Genomic DNA, 18,992 nt, shown 5'->3' on the forward strand with positions numbered 1-18,992 from the left:
AGCAAGCAATGATGCAGAAACTGTAGCAAGTTATCTAGAAGATCTAGCTAAGGTAATTGATAAAGGTAGATATGCTAAACAAGAGATTTTCAATGTAGACAAAACAGCCTTCTACTGGAAAAAGATGCCATCTAAGATTTTCATAGCTAGAGAGGAGAAGTCAATGTCTGACTTCCAAGCTTCAAAGGACAGGCTGACTTTCTGATTAGAGGCTAACGCAGTTGGTGATTTCATATTGAACCCAATGTTCATTTACCATTCCAAAAATCCTAAGGCCCTTAAAAATTATGTTAAATCCATTCTGCTTGGGCTCTATAAATGGAACAAAAACTAGATGACAGTACATCTGTTTACAGCATCGTTTACTGAATGTTTTAAGCCCACTGTTGAGAACTACTGCTTAGAAAAATAGATTCCTTTCAAAATATTACTGCTCATTGACAATGCACCTGATCACCCAAGAGCTTGGATGGAGATATACAAAGAGATTAATGTTATTTACATGCCAGCTAACACAAAATCCATTCTGCAGCCCACAGATCAAGGAGTCATTTTAATTTTCAAGTTTTATTATTTAAGAAATATATTTTGTAAGGCTATAGCTGCCATAGACAGCAATTCCTCTGATGAACCTGGGCATAGTAAAGTGAAAACCTTCTGGAAAGGATGCCCCATTCTAGATATCATTAAGAATATTCGTGATTCATGGGAGGATATCAAAATATCAACATTAATAGGAGTCTGGAAGAAGTTGATTTCAAACATCACGGATGACTTTGAGGTGTTCAAGACTTCAGTGGAAGAAGTAATTGCACAAGTCACAGAAATACCAAGAAAACCAGAATACATGTAGAGCCTTGAAGATATGCCAGAATTGCTGCAATCTCATGATAAAATTTGAATGGATAAGCAAAGAAAATGGTTTCTTGAGATGGAATTTATTCCTGGTGACGATGCTGTGAACACTGTTCAAATGACAACAAAGGATTTAGAATATTACATAAATTGAGTTGATAAAGCAGTGGAAAGTTTGAGAGGATTAACTCCAATTTTCAAAGAAGTTCTACTGTGGGCAAAATGCTATCAAATAGCATCACATGCTACAAAGAAATCTTTTGTGAAAGGAAGAGTCAATTGATGGGGCAAATTTCATTGTTGTCTTATTTTTAAGAAATCGCCACAGTCACTCCAACCTTCAGTAACCACCACACTGATCCGTCAGTAGCCATCAACATCAAGGCAAGACTCTCCACCAGCAAAAAGATTATGACTCACTAAAGGCTGCTCATTAGCATTTTTTAGCAGTAAGATACTTTGTAACTAAGGTATGTACATTTTTTTTGCTGTGGAATATATATTTTAATATGAAATTGACACTTACTCTTTTTTTATTATTTTGAAATATTACAGGGGTACAAATGTTTTTGCTTACATGGATTGCTTTTGTTACGTTTGAATCAGGGTTACAAATGTGCCCACTGCCCAGATAGTGTTCATTATACCTGTCAGGTAGGTTTTTCCTCATCCCCTCCTCCCCCCTCCTCCCTGATTTCCACTGAGTTTTACTTCCCTCTGTGCACATGTGTGCTCCTCAGTCATTTCCAATTTAATAGCAAATACATGTAGTGTTTGTTTTCCCATTCTGTGGATACTTCACTTAGGATAATGGTCTCCGGATGCATACAAATTGTTGCAAAAGGCCTTGATTTGTACTTCTTCATGGCTGAATAGTATTGCGCAGTACACATACAGCACATTTTGTGAATCCACTGATGAACTGATAGGCACTTGGGTTGATTCCACATCTTTGAAACTGTGAATTGTGCTACAATAAACATTTGAATGCAGGCATCTTTTTGATAAAATGCCTTCTTTTCCTTTGGGTAAGTACCCAGTAGTGGCATTGCTGGATTGAATGGTAGGTCTACTTTTACTTCTTTGAGGAATCTCCATACTGTTTCCTGTAGAGGTTGTACTACTTTGCATTCCCACCAACAGTATATAAGTGTTCCTTTCTCTCTGCATCCACGCCAGCATCTATTGTTTTTGGAGTTTTTAATAAAAGCCATTCTAACTGGGGTAAGGTGATACATCATTGTGGTTTTAATTTGCATTTCCTTGATGATTAGGCATGTGGAGCATTTTTTCATAAGTTTATTGGCCATTTGTCTGTCTTCTATTGAAAAGCTTCTGCTCATGTCTTTTGTCCACTTTTTAATGGGGCTTGTTTGTTGGCTGATTTGCTTGAGTTCTTTGTAGATTCTGGTTATTAGCCCCTTATCAAATGTATAGCTTGCAAATATTTTCTCCCATTCTGTTGGTTGTCTATTTGCTCTGTTGATTATTTCCTTTAGCTGTGCAGAAGGTTTTTAATTTAATCAAGTTCCATTTATTTTTGTTGTTGCTGTGATTGCCATTGGGGTCTTTTTCATAAATTCCTTGCTTAGGCTGTTATCTAGTAGAGTTTTTCTAACGTTTTCCTCTAGAATTCTTATGGTTTCATGGCTTACATTTAAGTCTTTTAACCATCTTGAATTAATTTTTGTGAGTGGTGAGAGAGATGGATCTTATTTCATTCTTCTGCATGTGGCTATCCAATTTTCCCAGCTCCATTTCTTGAATAGGGCCTTGTTTTCCCAGTGTATATTGTTGTCTGATTTGTCAAAAGATCAGCTGGCTGTTTGTGGATGGTTTTATATCTGGGTTCTCTGTTCTGTTCCATTGGTCTATGTCTATTTTTGTGCCAATATTATCATGCTGTTTGTGACTATACCTTTGTAGTATAGTTTGAAGTCTGGTAATGTAATGCCTTCATATTTATTCTTTTGGCTTAAGATTCCTTTGGCTATTAGGGCTCTTTCCTGGTTCCAAATGAAGTGTAGAATTATTTTTTCTAGATCTGTGAAATATGTTGGTATTTTGATGGAGATTACATTGAATCTGTAAATCACTTTGGATAGTATGGACATTTTTACAATGTTGATTCTACTGATCCATGAGCATGACATGTTTTTCCATTTGTTTGTGTCATCTGCCATTTCTTTCCTCAGTGTTTCACAGTTCTCTTTATAGAGATCTTTCATGTCCTTGGTTAAGTACATTCCCAGGTATTTTATTTTCTTTGTAGCTATTGTGAATGGTATTGGGTCTCTGATTTGACTCTCAGCTTGACTGTTATTGGTGTATAGGAATGCTACTGATTTGTGTACATTCATTTTATAATCTGAGACATTGATGGATTTATCAATCCCAGGAGTCTCTTGGTGGAGTTTTTGGGGTTTTCTAGATATAAAACAATATCATCAGCAAAAAATGATAGTTTGACCTCATCATTCCCAATTTGGATATCCTTTCTTTCTTTCTCTTGCCTGATTGCTCTGACTAGGACCCCCAGCACTATGTTGAATAGAAGTGGTGACAGTTGGGTTGGCACATTTGTCTTGCTCCAGTTCTTAGTAGGAATGCTTTCAACTTTTCCCCATTCAGTATTATGTTGGCTGTGGCTTTGTCGTATATGGCTTTTATAATCTGGAGATATGTTCCTTCTATGCCTAGTTGGTTGAGGGTTTTTATTATGAAATGGTGCTAGTTTTGTCAAATGATTTTTCTGCATCTATTGAAATAGTCATGTGGTCTTTGTTTTTGCTTCTGTTTATGTGGTGAATCACATTTATTGATTTATGTATGTTGAACCATCCTTGCATCTCTGGGATGAAGCCCACTTAGACACGGTGGATTTTTTATATATATATATACTGTTGCATTCAGTTTATTAGTATTTTACTGAGGATTTTTGTATCTATATTCATAAGGGATATTGGTCTGTGGTTTTCTTTTTTTGTTGTATCCTTTATTGGCTTTAGTATGAAGGTGATACCAGCTTTGTTGAATGAGTTGGGGAGGATTCTCTCCTTCTTGATGTTATGAAATAATTTCTATAGTATGGGTACCAGCTCTTCATTGTATTAACAGGTCTGGTAAAATTCAGCTGTGATTCCATTTGTTCCAGGGCTCTTTTTTTGTTGCAAGCTTTTTTATTAATGTTTCAATCTTGTCGCTTGTTACTGGTCTGTTCAGGAGTTCTATTTCTCCCTGATTGATTCTTGGGAGGTTGTGTGTTTCCAGGAATATGCCCATTTCCTCTACTTTTTCCAGTTTGTGTGCTTAGAGATTTTCATACTGTTCCCAGGTGATATTTTGTATTTCTGTGGTATCAGTTGTAATATTTCCTTTTTCATTTCTGATTAAGCTTATTTGGGTCCTTTCTCTTCTATTCCTGGTTAATCTAGCAAAAGGTTTAGCAATTTTGTTTATCTTTTCAAAGAACCCACAGGAACTCACACAGATTCAAGGTGAAGGGATGGAAAACAATATTCCATGCAAATAGAAACCAAAAGAAAGCAGGTGTAGCCATTTTCATATCAAATAAAATGGACTTTAAATCAATAATAGTAAAGAAAGACAAAGATGGTAATTATATAATGGTAAAGAGAACAAATTCAATAAGAAGATGTAGCAATAGTAAATATTTATGCACCTAACTAAAACAAGAGTGCCCAGAGTCATAAAGCAAATCCTACCAGAACTAAGGAAAGAGATAAACAGCAGCTTTGTAATTGCTGGGGACGTCAAAATCCCACTGACAGAACTGGACAGATCATCCAAGCAGAAAATAAATAAACATTGGATGTAAATGGGATTCCAGAACAAACGGGCCTAACAGACATTTACAGAACATTTTACCCAACAACTAATGAACATACATTCTTTTCATCAGCATATGGAATATTCTCCAAGACTGATCCTATCTTAGGCCACAAAACATGTCTCAACAAGTTTAAAAAAATAGAAATCAGACCATGTATCTTCTCAGACCATAGTGGAATAAAACTAGAAATCAACTCCAAGAGAAACACTCAATTCTACATGATGTCATGGAACAAAACAATCTGCTGCTGAACTGGGTCAATAATGAAATTAAGATGGAAAACAAAAGATTGCTCAAATTGAATGACAAAGGGAACACGAGGTATCAAAATCCATGGGATTCAGCAAAAGCAATCCTAAGGGGAAAATTCATAGCCTTAAAATGCCTACATGAAAAAGACAGAAGGATCAGAAATCAATAATCTAATGACACATCTCAAGTAACTAGAAAAGGAAGAGCAAACCAAACCCAAAGCCAGAAGAAAAGAAATAGCTAAGATCAGGGCAGAACTAAACGAATTGGGGGGGGGGGGGGGATGCAAAGGATCAATGAAACAAAAAGGTATGTACATTTTTTAGACACAATGCTACTACATACTTTAATAGACTACAGTACATTATAAATGTAACCTGTATATGAACCAGGATACCAAAATAATTCCAGTGACTCCCTTTACTACAATATTTGCTTTATTGTAGTGGAAGCCACAACATCTCCAAGGTATACCTGTAGTTTACAACTCAATTATATAATTTATAAAATTATTTCATTAAAGGTAGAACAAATTTTAGTTTGATAAAATTTATTATCCATGAATCTTATTAAAATTTTATAACCATACACCAAGGATACAGATGATTAACTATACATCATACTTAAGTGATTTTTCTTCAAAAGCCCAACCTTTCTTTTTTAATTTACAGCTTTATTGACATATTATTTACATACCATAGAGTTTGTCTATTATGTTCATGGCTTATTTCTTTTATCAAATGTTAGGGTTTGCTTTTGTTTTTAATTCCAAATGAATTAATTCCTCTGAGATTTAAGTTCCTAAATACAGACTCTAAAATGTTAGTGAACAATTAGTTAATATATAGGAAATTGTAGAGAAAACACAAGAACTATGAAAATCTTTTCCTACGTAGTTTACTAAGAGCTCACTCCACTAATACCTACCAGGAAATACAGACAAATCTTTGGCCTTAAGCTACTCCATGACAACCTTAACCACTTAGGCCATATCCTAAACATACTTTTTTATTTTATTTTTTTATTTCAGCATATTACGAGGGTGCAAATGTTTAGGTTACATATATTGCCTTTGCCTCACCTGAGTCAGAGCTTCAAGCCTGTCCATCCCCCAGACGGTGTGCACTGCACCCTAAACATACTCTTAAGAAGCAACAGGAAATTCTAAAAATACAGGTCCTTGAGTCTATACCCAGAAATTCTAGAGGTTTAGTAGGCATAGGTGGGGACTAGGAATCAGTTTTTTTTTTCTTGTTTTAGTTTTTTAAAGCTTTATCACTGATTAGACTATATTCTAAACACCTGGGAAAGTAGTGTAATAGAAAACTTTAAGAAATAGTTTATACTATATTTAAGATCATATGCCTCCTATGTTGTATCACGAGACCCCCACTGAAAACAGCAAACTATGTCCACAGTGTTTTGTGTAAGATGTGTAAGAAATATTATAAAATGCTAAATTCAGAAAATCTGTTATATACCTTCTGTCAAATTTGAATACCATGGGAGGCAAACTCTTAAAAAAATTGTATTCCTCAACATAAAAACGTTTTTATGAAAAATATCAACATTAGATGTTAAAAGATGATAAGGTTACTGAAATCTTTGTTCAGGTGTGATTAAACAGACTCCAACATAGTACAATAGTCAGCTTATGAAAAATAGTCCTAAAGTTGTTTTACAGAATGATAATAAAATTATAATAAACTTACAAGAAATGTTACAATTTTTGTAAGATACCAAAATGATGGAACAATGATATAATCATAATAGTATAATATTATCACACCCATAGTATGATCATCACAAAAACAAGATTTACCATAAAATAAAAAGATTCCAGGCCGGCGCGATGGCTCATGCCTGTAATCCTAGCACTCTGGGAGGCCAAGGCGGGTGGATCGTTTGAGCTCAGGAGTTCGAGACCAGCCTGAGCAACAGCGAGACCCTGTCTCTACTAAAAATAGAAAGAAATTATATGAACAGCTAAAAATAATATATATAGAAAAATTAGCTGGGCATAGTGGTGCATGCCTGTAGTCCCAGCTACCCGGGAGGCTGAGGCAGGAGGATCGCTTGAGCCCAGGAGTTTGAGGTTGCTGTGAGCTAGGCTGACGCCACAGCACTCTAGCCCAGGCAACAGAGTGAGACTCTGTCTCCAAAAAAAAAAAAAAAAGGTTCCAAAAAAGCTGGAAACGAAAATATTTAAAACTTATCCAGCAATTCCACTTTTGGGCATATACTCAAAAGAACTGAAAGTATGGACTTAAAGAAGTATTTGTACACCCATACTCATGGCAGCATTATTTACAATAGGCAAGGAGTGGAAGCAACCCAAGTGTCCACTGATGCATGGTGCATATATAAATGTGGAGTTTGTGTCTGTGTATGTATAGATAGATAGATACATAGATATGTATGTATACCTACACAAAATGAGATATTTTGGGGCCTTACACAAAGGAAGAAAATTTTGACACGTTATATAACATAGATGAACTTTGAGGACATTATATGATATAAGCCAAAGGCTGGGTGCAGTGGCTCATGCCTGTAATCCTAGCACTCTGGGAGGCAGAGGCAGGAGGATTGCTTGAGGTCAGGGGTTCAACACCAGCCTGAGCAAGAGTGAGACCCTGTCTCTACTATAAAAAAAAAAAAAAAAAATAGAAAAAATTAGCTGGGCCACTAAAAATAAAAAAAAATTAGCTGGGCATGGTGGTGCATGCATGTAGTCCCAGTTACTCAGGAGGCTGAGGCAGAAAGATTGCTTGAGCCCAGGAGTTTGAGGTTGCTGCGAGCTAGGCTGATGCCACGGCACTGTAGCCTGGAAACAGAGTTAGACTCTGTCTCAAAAAAAAAAAATATATATATATATGTGTGTGTGTGTGTGTGTGTGTGTGTATATATATATGATATAAGCTAGTCACAAAAGAATAAATACTGGATGATTCCACTTATATGAAGTATCTAAAGTAATCAAATTAATACAGACAGAAAGTAGACTGGTGGTTGCTAGGGGCTGGGGTATCACTGTTTAATGGGTACAGAGTTTCAGTTTTGCAAGATAAAAAGAATTCTGGTGATGGATGGTAGTAATAGTTACACAAAAATGTGAATGTACTTCATTCCACACAATTGTACGCTTAAAAATGGTTAGGATAGGCTGGGCACGGTGGCTCACACCTGCAATCCTAGCACTCTGCGCAGCTAAGGCAAGAAGATTGCTTGAGGTCAGAAGTTTGAGAACAGAATGGGCAAAGGTGAGACCTCGTCTCTACTAAAAATATGTAAAATTAGCCAGGCACAGCGGTGCACACATGTAGTGCCCCCCTTACTGGGGAGGCTGAGACAGGAGGATTGCTTGAGCCCAGGAGTTTGAGGTTGCAGTGAACTATGAAGACGCCACCATACTCCACCTGGGGCACAGAGCAAAACACTGCCTCAAAAAAAAAAAAAAGGTGGCCGGGCGCGGTGGCTCACGCCTGTAATCCTAGCACTCTGGGAGGCCGAGGTGGGCGGATCGTTTGAGCTCAGGAGTTCGAGACCAGCCTGAGCAAGAGCGAGACCCCACCTCTACTAAAAATAGAAAGAAATTATATGGACAGCTAAAAATATATATAGAAAAAATTAGCCGGGCATGGTGGCGCATGCCTGTAGTCCCAGCTACTCGGGAGGCTGAGACAGGAGGATCGCTTGAGCTCAGGAGTTTGAGGTTGCTGTGAGCTAGGCTGACGCCACGGCACTCACTCTAGCCTGGGCAACAGAGTGAGACTCTGTCTCAAAAAAAAAAAAAAAAAGGTAAGTTTTATATGCATTTTAATACAATTAAAAATACTAAAACATTTTTAAAAATTAAAAACAGGCCGGGCGCGGTGGCTCACGCCTGTAATCCTAGCACTCTGGGAGGCCGAGGCGGGTGGATCGCTCAAGGTCAGGAGTTCGAGACCAGCCTGAGCAAGAGCGAGACCCCGTCTCTACCAAAAATAGAAAGAAATTATATGGACAACTAAAAATATATATATATAAAGAAAAATTAGCCGGGCATGGTGGCACATGCCTGTAGTCCCAGCTACTCGGGAGGCTGAGGCAGGAGGATCGCTTGAGCCCAGGAGTTTGAGGTTGCTGTGAGCTAGGCTGATGCCACGGCACTCACTCTAGCCTGGGCAACAAAGTGAGACTCTGTCTCAAAAAAAAAAAAAAAAAAAAAAATTAAAAACAGAATTCTAAATTTAAAAACTAGGCCAAGGCCAGGCACAGTGGCTCACGCCTGTAATCCTAGCCCTGTGAGAGGTAGAAGGATTGCTTGAGTCAGGACTTAGAGACCAGCCTAAGCAAGATCCAGACCCCTTCTCAACTAAAAATAGAAAAAATTAGCCAGGTGTGGTGGCTCTGGCCTGTAGTTCCAGCTACACAGGAGGCTGAGGCAGGAAGATCCCTTGAGTCCAGGAGTTGGACGTTAGAGTGAGCTATGATGATGCCACTACACTCTAGCCCAGGCAACAGAGCGAGACCCCATCTTAAGGGAAAAAAAAAATCATTTTTTGGTTTTTCACATTGTTACACATTTCCTATGTAACTGAAGTTTGGATCTAAGTACACTGCCTATTGATTAAAGTTTATTTTAAACAGCCATTAAACAATTTCTAAACACTATTAAAAGAAGATCATATCAAATATAATTTACTGTAGAGTACATCTTATTCTACTTTAATTTTTTAGAAACTGTTAATCCTTCCAAGATAAACATAGAATAATATATAAAATCAGAGTTTTAAAAATTACAAGTATGTGGCACACCTAGGGGGAGCTTTTGGGATGCCAGTAATGTCCTGTTTATGGCTCTAGGTACTAGTTAAATGGGTACACCAGTTTGTGAAAGAAAATTCATTGAAATGTGCACTTAAGATTTGTATACTTTATGTATGTTATACTTTAGGAAATTTCTACCTTCCCCCCCAATTAAAATTAAAAAGTATGTCTTTCTCTAATATGCCAATAAGAATGTATACATTTATTCTAAGATAAATACTGTATAAGAAAGAAAAAGACTATATGCTTAACCTAATATGCCAACTTAACTCTAATATGCCAATAAGAATGTATATTTATTCTAAGATAAATATTGTACAAGCAAAAAAAGACTATATACTTATTAACCTACCTCAGTAGACTGCTTTCCACTATAAGACATTTTCTTGATGGCCACCACTTCATTGGTACGCACATCTCGTGCCTAAAAAAGAAGAAAGGACCGTTGTAAAAATTAACAGATTAAATCTAGGCAATTATTTCTTTGAAAATAAAAGCACTTGTAAGCTACCATGTCAAAAAGAACATCAAAACTACTTTTAAAGAATATTTTAAAAATAACAACACTATACAGCAATACTTACAAAATTATCCTGAAGCTGGTACTTTGGAAAGAAAAATAAAGCCAGTTTATACTTGAGTAATCTAGTTGAGAGGGCATATATAAAAATTTGAGTACTACTATTAACAAAGAGACAAAGCAAAACTAGCCTACACAAGTCTATGCTAATAAATTTTGACATCTCAGTGAAATGGAAAACAATTTTCTAGGAAAGAATTACTAAAACTGATCTAAAGAAGAAACGTGAGTAAAACAAACAATTTTGGAAGATTGAGTACCAGTGAATTTTAACACCTTTAAAATATTCTTCACTGGAAAATAATTTTACCAGGAGAATTTTTCAAAGTATAAGGGGGGAAAAAGGGAACGCTATCTCATTAATTTTACTAAGTATAACAGTGTAACTAAAATCTCACAAAGAGCACAAAATTGAAAGTTAGGTACCAATTTCATCAGTAAATATAGATAGGAAAACTCTAAAATTAAATCAAATTTTACAGGGCATTAAAAGAATCTTCCATGTAGATAAAATATACAATCACAGGAATGCAAAAGATTTGAAAACAAGGAAAACATTTCATAATTTACCACATTTCTTAAAAGTCAAAGGAGAAAAATAGATATAAATTCTCAATAAATGCTGAAAATGTAGGACGAGTCTAACTGTAAAGTATTCAATTACAGAGAAGGCCAAACTCTTAGAAAACCAAAATTAGAAAGATAATTCTTGGGGGGTGGGGGCAAGGGCAATATACGTAACCTAAACTTTTGTACCCCCACAATATGCTGAAATAAGAATAAAAAAAAAGAAAGATAATTCCTCAACATGATAAATCATATCTATTGAAAACTGCTAATCAGGATCAAGATAAGACTCCTAAAATGCTATCACAGTGATTAATGCCATTGTGGAAATTCTGAAAAATAAAAAATATAACAGAAACATGATATAGTTAACTCTTTCGAAAAGAAGAGCCAAACTCTTACTAAAAACAACAATACATATTAAGAAGATAAAAGACCACAGCAGAGAAATACTTAATATGAGCTTAGTAAAAGAGTCAGAACCATCTCAAATCATCTGTAGAGGAACTTATTTTCAATTCAGGCTTTAATGAATTCCAAAAGATAAAATGTTCTAAAATTGGACCATGGTGATGGCTACAAAACTCATGTTTCCTAAAAATCATTGAAATGTACACTTAAAACTGATGGACTTATGGTAAAATTATACCTCACAAAACTTGCTTTTTAAAAAAAGGATAGCATCTGTAAACTACACTTCATTAGCGTTGCTTTAAAAAATTTAAAAAAAAAAAAAAGAAGACAGCTCTTCATCTGTGCTCTGCTAAATGGGTCCTAGGAAGAACTAATGACAATTCAATTTCAATAGCTGGTGGATTGGTTAATGAAAACTTGTAACCACTCACTGTGAAGGGTGAAGCGAATCTATCCACATAAGTCCTGTTGGATGTGAATTTCTCTTTCTAAAATGTTCTCTATTTACTTGTCTGTGAGCCCTTGATTTTGATTAGTAGGTCTAAATAACTACATTCTTTTCTTTTGTAACAGCTTTATTGAAATATAATTCACACACCATATAATTCACCCATTTTAACATATACAATTCAATACATTTACAGATATGTGCAACCACTACAACAGTAAATTTTAGAACATTTTTATCACCTGAAAAAGAAACTCTAAAATGGTAAATTTTATATTATATATATTTTACAATAAAAATTTTTTTCTCCATTAAAAAAAAAAAAACAATTATTCTCTTATCTCCTTAGCCTATCTTCCAGACCTAAGCAAAAATCTACTTTCTGTCTCTAGAGACTTGCCCATTTTGGACATTTCATATAAATGTAATCATAAAGATTGTCTTTTGTGATTGGCTTCTTTCACTTGGCATAATGTTTTCAAAGTTCACGACTAATGGCGTTGAGCATCTTTTCATGTGCTTCTTGGCCATTTGTATATCTCTTTTGGAGAAATGCTGATTCGGGTCCTTTGCTCTTTTTTAAAATTGGGTGTGTTTTTATTATTGACTTGCAGGAGGTCTTTCTATACTCCAGAAACAAGTCCCTTATCAAATATATGATTTACAAATATTTTCTCCTATTCTGTGGTTTGTCTTTTCACTGTTTTGAAGCATGGAAGTTTTTAATTTTGATGAAGTTCAACTTAACTATTTTTTCTTTTTATGCTCATTCTTTTGGTGTCACATCTAAGAATCCTTTGCCAAAACAGATGTTAGTTATACAGATTTATCCCTATGTTTTTTCCTAAGAGTTTTATATTTTTAACTGCTACACTTAGGTCTCTGATCAATTTTAAATATGGTATGAGGTAACAGTCCAATTTCATCCTTTTGCATTAAATAGCTACACTTTTAATTAGCCTAAGATAAAGCCTGATTTAAAAATGGATATAGTAAATACAATGCAGTATACTGAAGTGGACTCTGGAACAGAAGAGAAACATAAATAGAAAAACTCAGAAAATCCAAATAAAGTATGTAGTTTAGTTTATAGTGTTGTATCAATGTTGATTTCTTAGATTTGATAAATATACCATAGTAATTAACTTGTTAATATTAGTGGAAACTCAGTAAAAGTTATGGGGAAGACGCTTTACAAATTAAAATGAGATACGATTTCTGCCTACCACTTTCTAAAATAAAAACAAAAAATAAAAATATTTAATGTCAACAAACATGGTTTTCCCTCTCTTTAGGATCACACACTATGCTTAGTTATCATGTCTTATTAATTTCCTCTAATCTAAAATAATTCTCATTTCTTTTTTTGTCTTTCATGACATTGACATTTTTGAAAAATATAAAATGGTATTAATACTTTATAGAATTTTCCTAAATTTGTCTTATCTAATGTTTCTACACAGTTAGATTCAGGTTATATATCCCTAGCCAAAATACTACGAAAGTGACACTGTGTCCTTTTCAGGGTATTATATCTGGAGGTACACAATGTCTGTCTGTGCCTCATTGGTGCTATTAATTTTCTTCACCCACTCAAGGTGTTATCTGGATTTTGCAAGATATAGCATATAGACAGTCAATTTTCACATATATGGATGTCGGGCTGTGCTGGCACCATTTGTAAAAAAGACTAGCCTTTCTCCAATGAATTCTCTTTGCATCTTTGTTAAAAATCAATTGATTATATTTGAGTGGGTATGTCTGGATTCCATTTTATTTGATTGATTGATTTATGTATCTTTCACCAATATTATACTATCTTGATTAGGTTTATAGAAAATCTTAAAATTAGATGGTATGAGTTCAATATTTAGTCTTTCAATTCATGAACATGGTATAACTCTTCACTTATTTAGGTTTTGATTTCTTTTGTCAGTGTCTTACAGTTTTCAGCATACAAATCCTACAAATATTTTGTTGCATAATACCCAACTATTTCATTTCTGTGGTGCTATTATAAATAGCATTTTTAGTATCAAATTCCTGTTGTTCGCTGCTAGCATACAGAAATATAATGAATTTTTGTATATTGCTCTTGTATCTTGTAACCTTGCTATACTCATCCATTAGTAATGTGAGTTCTTTTATAGACTGGGATTTTGCAAAGTAAACAATCATGTCTATGACATGGTAAATACGTAGATGAATTTTTAAAACTATTTTTTCTCTTAATTTCTTTAAAATATAAGCAAAAATTGTCTAAAACAAAAATTATGACATTATATTACAGGTTTATAATGCATGTAGATACAATACATATGACAAGAGCAGCATAAAGGATATGGAGGGGGTAAATGATTTCTACATTTTACTTCAGGTGATATATAATAATACTAACAAATGAACTGAAAAGAGAATGGGATACTCTTCTATTCATACAGACTAAGTAAGGTAATAGAAAAGTTTGCAAGACTGTTTACATAACAAAATACAGTGTAGAACAAAATCAAATAAGCTGTAACTAAAGAAGAACACAATAATACATATCATCTATTCTCACTGCCAGAGAGAAAAAGAGTAAAGACAAAATTAGCTGTAGGCCTACAAACTATATGCTATCAAGAGGAAAAGAGGAACAAAAATAAAGTCAATAGGAAAAAGAAAATACATACAATTAATTGGTCCTTTTTTTTTTTTTTTGAGACAGAGTCTGGCTGTCACCCCAGGTAGAGTACAGTGGCATCATCATAGCTCACTGCTACCTCAAACTCCTGGGCTCAAGCAATCCTCCTGCCACAGCCTCCCAAAGTGCTAGGATTACAGGCATGAGCCACAGTGCCCAGCCAGTTATAATATTTTTTAATTTAAGTGATCCCTACTGTCAATTAACAAAAATTCAGAGATATGTTATAAGAGTCCTTCCTCTACAAACTCTATAGACAAACATTGCACATTTAGTCCTATCACAGGGTGGGGATAAGAGAAAACATAACAGAAGAATGGGCACACCCACATGGGTTTATCCGATACCACAAAATATGAAGGTTAGTGACCTAGAAATGTATAGCAAAAAGATTCAATTCTCTATTACATTCAAACTTTCCTCATTTACATACTCATGTTTCCCAGGCATCAAGACAAATAACAGAAAACACCTCCTTTAAGCTGTTGTACCTTACTCCTCTATGCTTTCATTCAATTGTTCCTGGGATTATCCTAACCTGAACTTGAGTTTCCTGACCTCCTAAGTCAGCATTTTTTTTTTTAATTTCCCGACCTATATTTAATGATACCAATCTGTCAATACCAGATTGATGATTTAATGATACCAATCTTTACTTTATATACAGTAAAGTTGGTATGAAACAGTGAATGAACTCTTGTTATGCCTTCCTCTGGGTAAGAAGTCAGCAAATTTTTGTTTGTCTGTTTTTGTTTTTTGAGACAGAGTCTCGCTCTGTTGCCCAGGCTAGAATACAGTGGTGTCATCACAGCTCACACTGCAACCTCTAACTCCTGGGCTCAAGCGAATCTTCTGCCTCAGCATCTCAAGTAACTGCGACTACATGTACACACCATCATGCCCAGCTAATTTTTCTGTTTTTTGTAGAGACCTCTCGTGCTCAGGATGGTCTCAAACTCCTGGCCTCAAGTGATCCTCCTGCCTTGGCCTCCCAAAGTGCTAGGATTATCGACATGAGCCACCACGCCCAGCCAGTAAACGTTTTCTCTGAAGGACAAGATTGTACACATTTTAGGCTTTGTGAGCTACATACAATAACTGTGGCACATTGTTGTTGTTTTTTTTTTTTTTTTTTCGTTTTTCATTTTTTTACACCTCCCCCCCCCCTTTTTAATGGAAAAATCATTCTTAGTTTGGGAGCTGAGTAAAAAACAGATCAATAGGTTAGATTTGGTCCATGGGCTGTCATTTGTTGGCCTCTACTATAATCCTTGGCTATATCTGCCACATTTGCTTTGAAACTTTGTATCCAAACATACATATTGTTATCCTTAACATTATTATTATACACGGTGTCCCAAAAGTCTCCACACAAAGGAAAAATTTTGTAATGAGTATTTTGTAAATAAAGGTACATTTAGCTACAATTTCCCATTTTCCCTGTGTATGGCGACTTTTGGGATACCCTGTATTAATAAAGAAGCATTTTGAGAGTAGATATTCTGATCCTTGGTCCTAAAAAACTTCATATATCTCCTGAGAATATTAACATTCTAGGTATTCAACCCCCCACTGCTAAATTTGACTGGCTTAAAAAAAAAAAAAAAGAACATTAACATTCTCTTGAATAACCACAGTACAATTATCAAATTTAAGAAATTTAGGCTGGCACAGTGGCTCACGCCTGTAATCCTAGCACTCTGGGAGGCCGAGGCGGGAGGATCGATTGAGGTCAGGAGTTCAAGACAAGCCTGAGCAAGAGAGAGACTCCGTCTCTACTAAAAACAGAAAGAAATTAGCTGCACAACTAAAAATATATAGAAAAAACTAGCTGGGCATGGTGGCACATGCCTGTAGTCCCAGCTACTTGGGAGGCTGAGGCAGAAGGATTGCTTGAGCCCAAGAGTTTGAAGTTGCTGTGAGCTAGGCTGATGCCACGGCACTCTAGCCCAGGCAACAGAGTGAGACTCTGTCTCAAAAAAAAAAGAAAGAAAGAAAGAAAAAAGAAATTTAGCATTGATATAAAACTATTATCTAGTACATACATAGTCCATATTCAAATTCCATTAACAGTCTCAGTAATGCCCTCTATAGCCATGGTCCCCAACCCCCGGCTGGTACCAAAGAGTTCTGGCATCTGTGTCCCACTTGTTAGGGACCAGGTCAAAGAACTCTGAGCCGCCCCTTCCCCGCCCCTGGAAAAAATGTCTTCCATGAAACAGGAAGGGGGAGGAGCCGCACAGCAGGAGGTGAGCAGTGAGCAGGGCAAAGCTTCATCTATACAGCCATTACCCATTGCTCGTCTGAGCTCCACTTCCCCTACCACCACCCGCCCACTTCCCCTACCTCCCGGTCTGTGGAAAAATTGCCTTCTATGAAACTGGTCCCTGGTGCCAAAAAGGTTGGGGATTGCTGCTATAGAAGTTTTTTCCAATCTAAGATCATACAATGTGCCTAACTTCTGGGTCTCTCCTAAACCAGCTCCTGATACCTGGCTTACAACAATCTGCTTTTGTTGCCCTAGTAGGACTTTATTTCTGGGACTATGAGACTTTCTCTCCCAACCACAGCTCTCCGAAATAATCCAGCCTTGGTAGGGCAATCTTAGCAACTGCTCCATAAAGAGGTGCAAGCAACAGAAAATCACTTCCTCTCCCTCCCTTCAATAATTCTACTCCGTGGGTAAGGCACTATCTTGTCAGAAAATAAATACTCTTGATTCTATTCATTTGAACTTTAACTTTCAAATGTGTACGTACCTCTCCATCCTCACTGCCTCTAAACTAAGCTGTCAGCATTTCTTTCCTAAATTATTATGAAAGCACCCTAATCAGCCTCCCTTTTTTGATCTCTGACATATGCCGATCTTTCCTCCACATTGATGCAAGAGTGAACTTTCTATGTAACAAAAACATAATATTTCTGTTGTACTTCAATAGTTCCCTCAAGACTTTAGAAGAAAGTCCATACTTCTTAGTATAATATAGGAGGTTCTTCAACACCCTTTCTTTTTTATCTTTCTCCAATCACATCTTTAGTTCCCACGATACTCTTGATTCCAGACATACCCACTTCAGTCATACTCTTCAACAAAAACTACTGACAAAGTTCTGAATTTGGGATAATGCAATTTTATGGTATTATTTTGAAAAATTTAAATCACTGATATTTTGCCAATATGGGATTTAATTTAGTCCCTTTAATCAAAGGAAAAAGACAATAAACATTATTTCTTCCACTTTACAGATCATATAGGCAGTCTAAGGAAAACAGAAAAACCTACTGAAATTCTAAACTTTGCAATATAACAATGAAAGACCAGCTGCTCCAAAAAACTGTATCTTTACAGAAGGATAAACGAAAAGCTCATAGGTGTACAAATAATATCAAACATCTACCAAGGAAAATTTTACTTCTTAATTCTTGCCATGATGCTATGTTAAGACTATCCCTGAAGTCAAAAACAGCCATAAAAGCAGGCAATATAAGTACAATAAGCATATAAAATTACTGGAAAACAACAAATACAGGTATGCCTTTAGGGACTAGAATCCTTGAGAGAAGAACAGTATATAAAAGGAGTTCCAAATTTACCCCAGCTTCATCTGTGAACTGTGGTAAAGGAAAATAAGATCCAATGAGGAAGGCAGGCTAAGGTGATAGAAGCCAGAGTCAGGGATGCCAAAGTTTCTGAGACTTAAAGGCACAATCTCAGAAAAGGGAGCTGACAAGCAGCAGCTCAAAAATCTACAAATTCTCCTTAATTAATTGGTCAATTCCTAAGTATTCATCTGCATAAGATTCCTAAAAGCCTAACAGAAAAAGCCTAAGACTGAAGAGATAAACAGAGCTTTCAAAAGACATGAAATATTGGAGACATGGAGGTTGGAATTCAAATCCCACCAAAATGATTGATTGAGCCTTGATATTATAATACCCCAGTTGGGATCCCAGAAGAGTCATGCTAAAGCATAGAGTAAGGGCCAAGGCAGAGAAGTGAGGGCAAAGTTGACATCAACTAGCCCTAATAAAGCCTAAAATCAAGCCTCAAGGTGATTAACCAAAATACTATCTGCCAAAAGAAAACATAATTATTTTTGAAGAAAAATAACATCACCCAGAGCCTCTACAAATTCTACTCCACAGTAAAGAGCATCCAATCAAAAAGTATGAAGCATGCTAAAAAGTGGACCAAATACTGAAAAGCAAGAGGAAAAAACTGGAAATACAGACCCACTAGAGATTCAGATATTGGGGTTAGCAGATGGAGGCTTTTAAAACAAATAGAATCAAATAGTTGCTTTAGAAGTAAAATATATGAGAAATATAGCCCAAACGAGCAGGAGAAAGATTACAGTTGGAATACTCTAAGGTTTTTACATTATTTGAGAAGTGGTAAAAGTGTTAATATAACTATAATAAGTGAATATATATTGTAATCTCTAGGGTAACTATTAAAAAAATAATAAAAATATATAACTAAAAGGTTAATATGGTAAAAAAAAATAAATTAATCATATCTTTCTAT

At 35.6% G+C, this 18,992-nt stretch overlaps 1 protein-coding gene across 2 annotated transcripts in view; it reads right to left on the reverse strand.

The window, feature by feature from the left end:
- TAOK1 (TAO kinase 1) overlaps positions 1 to 18,992 on the reverse strand; it is a 125,373-nt gene that overhangs the window by 50,744 nt on the left and 55,637 nt on the right. For both annotated transcript variants that reach the window (XM_069482204.1, XM_069482205.1), the window contains exon 3: positions 10,125 to 10,196. In XM_069482204.1, coding sequence (XP_069338305.1) covers positions 10,125 to 10,196 — 72 coding nt within the window. The remainder of the gene's footprint in view (positions 1 to 10,124; positions 10,197 to 18,992) is intronic.

This window comes from Eulemur rufifrons, chromosome 9 (assembly GCF_041146395.1).
Source record: "Eulemur rufifrons isolate Redbay chromosome 9, OSU_ERuf_1, whole genome shotgun sequence".
Lineage (NCBI taxonomy): Eukaryota > Metazoa > Chordata > Mammalia > Primates > Lemuridae > Eulemur > Eulemur rufifrons.